The following is a 5233-nucleotide window of genomic DNA, read 5'->3' as shown; positions in this document are numbered from 1 at the left end:
GATAGTTCCCTGAACTCTTGGGCATGTGTCAGGATAGTTCCCTGAACAGTAAAGTTTTCAGATGAAGGACGTCTGACCCAACAGATGCTTATTGAAGCAGGGAGGACCAAGCTGTCTTTCATGGGGTCACATTCTCCCACAAACCACCGCTGCGCCGCACAATGGAGCCTCAGAAACATCTCTTCCTTGTTGTTCAGGTGCCTTTTATTAAAACATCAAGTTACTTGGCAACAGGAAGTCTTTGTGAGGTCAATAAAAAGTGTCTCTCTTTCTTGAAAGATGAGAAGTCTTGAAAATATTCTTTTTCTTTTGTCCCGCAGAACCTTGAGTCTTCTACAGGCTGAACATCAGTTTTTAAGACGTCCAGCCTACAGAAGCTCGTCGCTCCGAGTCTTAGCAGATGTTTTCATTGATTCGTTTAAGACACACAATTGAAAAATAAAAAGTTTAAACTGTTGCTTGTCAGCCTCCGTCCACGAGAAGACTCAGCTCGTTATCTCTGTCCGTCTGCATCGCTGCCCTCCGAAGGTGCAGAGTACGATGGAGGTCTATTACGAGGGAGGGGGCGGGGACTATTGTTGAAATCACCGTCAGTGAGATGAAAGTGTGTGTTTATGACGTGGCGTGCATAAAGAGGAGCACGCTGGCCATGGGGGGGTCAGTGTGTGTGTGTGTTGGGGGGGGGGGGGGGGGGGGGTCAGGACGGCTTCAGGTGAGCTGGGAGCTGCTGCCTCACCTGTTTGGGTCATTTCTCATTTCAACCTTCGGGTTCGGGGAGAAATGAGTTTTCTTACAACGACACGGTGTCATTAATAACTCGGCCTGTCGTTATTAATCCTCATCATCTGCTGTTGTGTGGGCCACACACACACACGCATGCACGCACGCACGCACGCACGCACGCACGCACGCACGCACACACACACACACACACACACACACGCATGCACGCACGCACGCACACACGCACGCACACACACACACACACACACACGCTGTGAGTCGATCAGTCTTAACTCGGAGCGCTCCTGACTCCAGAGTCCTGAACATGTTCCTGCAGTTTGTTTCTTTACGACCTTCTCTCCACGTGTTTTTCTCCACAGAGCCAAACTTTGTGTCTTCCTACGACATCGGCAACTTCACCTACTTCTTCTTCAGGGAGAACGCGGTGGAGCACGACTGTGGCCGCACGGTGTTTTCTCGGGCGGGGCGCGTCTGTAAAAATGACATCGGAGGTCGCTTCCTCCTGGAGGACACGTGGACCACCTTCATGAAGGCCAGGCTGAACTGCTCCAGACCTGGAGAAATTCCCTTCAACTACAACGAGCTGCAGGGGACGTTCTACCTGCCCGAGCTGGAGCTGCTCTACGCCATCTTCACAACCAACGTGTGAGTGGACCAACCTTCAGCCACCTGTCTTCTACACCTGCTCTTCATTAGCTGTCACTGTGCGAGGGCAGGGGACACCTGGACAGGTCTCAGTCCATCACAGGGACACCTGGACAGGTCTCAGTCCATCACAGGGACACCTGGACAGGTCTCAGTCCATCACAGGGAGACCTGGACAGGTCTCAGTCCATCACAGGGGCACCTGGACAGGTCTCAGTCCATCACAGGGGCACCTGGACAGGTCTCAGTCCATCACAGGGACACCTGGACAGGTCTCAGTCCATCACAGGGGCACCTGGACAGGTCTCAGTCCATCACAGGGAGACCTGGACAGGTCTCAGTCCATCACAGGGAGACCTGGACAGGTCTTAGTCCATCACAGGGAGACCTGGACAGGTTTCAGTCCATCACAGGGACACCTGGACAGGTCTCAGTCCATCACAGGGAGACCTGGACAGGTCTTAGTCCATCACAGGGACACCTGGACAGGTCTCAGTCCATCACAGGGACACCTGGACAGGTCTCAGTCCATCACAGGGGCACCTGGACAGGTCTCAGTCCATCACAGGGGCACCTGGACAGGTTTCAGTCCATCACAGGGACGCATAGAGACAAATAAGACAAACATCCATTCACTCTGTCTCTCACCCAGGGACATTTTAGAGTTACCAGTCAGTCTAACGTGCATGTTTTTGGTCTGTGGGACAAAACCCACGTAGCACGGAGTGAACCTGCAAACTCCACCCAGAAAGGTCCCGACCGGGATTTGAGCCGGTGACCTTCGTGCTGGGAGACAGCAGCTCTACGAACTGAGCCACCGTGCAAGACTTCTTGTGTTCAAAATAAAATAGTGCAGCTCCGGAGCTTCGACTTTATTTCAGGTCACATCCAATTTATTTATTTAGTTCTGTGAATAGAGTTGGTTGTTTATTTGTAAGTGGAAGCTGAATTATTGTCAGCTGAGTTTGAACGTCTGCAGCAGCTCAGCTTTTTGGAGCTCTGACCCACTTTCATGGCAACTTGACCTTTGACCCAGTGTTTCATCATTCCTGTGTTGAACTGATTCCAGCTCAAGACTTTATTAAATCTGTGGTTTAATCTACTGATTTGTAGCTTTGTAAAACTTGTCTTGAGCTGAGAGACACTGTACACGTAACAGAATCTGCAGTTTTTAATTAAAAAAGAATCAGACACATTTGATTTGTAACTCTTAATCTCCAGACAGAAACCTACGTATGTTCGCAGGTTCCTCATCAAGTTTCACGCGTCTCGTTTAACGTCCTCTAGATTACACAAAATATCAAACGAGTTTTTCTTGGCTTCAAAGTTGTTCCAGCGGCCTTGAGAAGTCTGCATTAAAATAAAGTACGCTCAGTTTTAAAGTACAATGAGAGGCGGTAAAAGTATTTTACTTTAAAATAGCGTCTTGGAGCCCAGATCCAACGTTAACTAGGGCCACGTTTGGCCCCCGGGCCTTGTGTTTGAAACGTGCTGTAGACTCTGCGCTGACGCCTAAAGGACCGAGCTGAAGGTTTTATTAGACCAGAGTCAATCTGGTTTTGGTCCATGGATAATCTAGATTGTGTTTTTCACTCAGAACTGCTCACCAGCTAAAAAAGTAAATAAAAACACATTTAATAAGAATGCTTGTTTTGCCCTTTTGTCTCTAGAAGTGCAATATTAAAACAAAGAACATACTTTGGTCATACAGACAGCAACGAGGCCGCTCTTATTTTGAAATGGCACTGACAAGCGTAGTCTGCCTGCAAATTAAAAACATTAATAAACAGCCAGGGAAAAGGAGACAGTATAAATACACAGAGGATGATTATCCGTGGCTGAAACGTCTGACAGGTCCGTAAAGCACTCTGTTGTTTACAGCCAGGTTTTACAACTACGCTACAAAATAAGAGCATGACAAGTATCAGGCTTGTTCTTTAATTTCTTTTATGAAATACATGTTTGTACAACAACAAAGTGTGATGTCACTTTCCTTACGTAAAGTTTAACTGAGTGTTGTTATTTGCATTAACTGCAGTATATTAACCATTCATTTGAGGTTTTCCACGTGAAACGAGCTCTCTGCTGGTTTTCATCCTTTTTTCACCAAACCCATCGACGACCACACATGTGCACGCTCAGACCACTATTAAAGCTGAGTCATCAATTCTTTATGGTCAGTGCTTTCACATAGCTGGAAAAACAAGCCTTTGAAGGGTATTGGAAACATTTCCCCTGCAGGCACGGTGTTTAATGGATTGTAATTCACGTCCGGAGTTAATTCACTCTTTACGCTCTCGTGCCGGGGCGGCACCAGCTGCAAGTGGCGGCTGGAAAACGCTGTACGACGCGCTGACGCGTGCGCGTAAAGCACGCTGAGCGCCTCTCGTTGGATCTCAACGATGACCATCAGACAGTGTGTCTGCCCCGCGTGCACACAGGAAGTGCACGTTACCAAAACGAGCCCCGGCCTGAACGTGTTCTTCTCGTTTGTGTTGCATCCACCAGGAACAGCATCGCTGCGTCCGCAGTGTGCGCCTTCAACCTCAGCGCCGTGTCGCAGGTTTTCAACGGGCCCTTCAAGTTCCAGGAGAACTCGCGCTCGGCCTGGCTGCCGTACCCCAACCCCAACCCCAACTTCCAGGTAACGTCCTCGGTTTTATACTTTCAGCAGAGCGTTGGATCACAACTACCACCTCTCTGGGCTTTTCAACAAGAGTTTAGTTTGGTAAAAGTCACATTTATCCCTTTGATTAGCACGGTTCAGCCTGACAACATTTGTTAACGAGACAATTTTCTGGACAACATTTAGTGTGAGTGCTAAATGAATGAATGAATGAATGAATGAATGAATGAACGAACGAACGAACGAACGAACGAACGAACGAACGAACGAACGAACGAACGAACGAACGAACGAACGAATGAATGAATGAATGAATGAATAAATAAATAAATGAATGAATGAATGAATAAATAAATGAACGAACGAACGAATGAATGAATGAATGAACGCACGAACGAACGAACGAATGAACGAACGAACGAACGAATGAATGAATGAATGAACGAACGCATGAATGAATGAATGAACGAACGAATGAATGAATGAACGAATAAATGAATGAACGAATGAATAAATGAATGAATGAATGAACAAATGAATAAATGAATGAACGAATGAATAAATGAATGAATGAACGAATGAATGAATAAATGAATAAATGAATGAATGAATGAATAAATGAATGAATGAACGAATGAACAAATGAATAAATGAATGAACGAATGAATAAATGAATGAATGAATGAACGAATGAATAAATGAATGAATGAATGAATGAATAAATGAATGAATGAATGAACAAATGAATAAATGAATGAATGAATGAACAAATGAATAAATGAATGAATGAATGAATAAATGAATAAATGAATGAATGAATGAACGAATGAATAAATGAATGAATGAATGAACGAATGAATAAATGAATGAATGAATGAATGAATAAATGAATGAATGAATGAATGAATAAATGAATAAATGAATAAATGAATGAATGAATGAATGAATAAATGAATAAATGAACGAATGAATGAATGAATGAATGAATGAATGAATGCATAAAAATGAATTACAGTACAGAACTTACTGAACTGTTAAAGTTAAAACAAGAACAGAAGCTAAAATCAAAACAGTGGCTAAAAGCTCAAATCTGAAAAAAGCTAAAATATGCATACTATTTAGCTGAAAGCTACACATACCCAACAACAGCTAAAATCTAAATGTAGCAAACAGCTAAAATCTAAATATAATATAAATAACAGCTAAAATCTAAATATA

General features: G+C 44.4%; 1 protein-coding gene across 1 annotated transcript in view; it reads left to right on the top strand.

The window, feature by feature from the left end:
- The window catches only part of sema5a (sema domain, seven thrombospondin repeats (type 1 and type 1-like), transmembrane domain (TM) and short cytoplasmic domain, (semaphorin) 5A), a gene marked incomplete in the record, with an annotated part of 172932 nt that overhangs the window by 90693 nt on the left and 77006 nt on the right, over positions 1–5233 (top strand). The window contains 2 exon segments of the mRNA XM_037694274.1: positions 1104–1389; positions 3898–4033. Of these exon segments, the coding sequence (XP_037550202.1) occupies positions 1104–1389; positions 3898–4033 (422 nt within the window).

This window comes from Nematolebias whitei, chromosome 20 (genome assembly GCF_014905685.2).
Source record: "Nematolebias whitei isolate Nwh7 chromosome 20, NemWhi1, whole genome shotgun sequence".
NCBI classification, from domain to species: domain Eukaryota; kingdom Metazoa; phylum Chordata; class Actinopteri; order Cyprinodontiformes; family Rivulidae; genus Nematolebias; species Nematolebias whitei.
The sequence above is the reverse complement of the archived record's forward strand: the minus strand, read 5'-3'. Positions and strand labels throughout refer to the sequence as shown.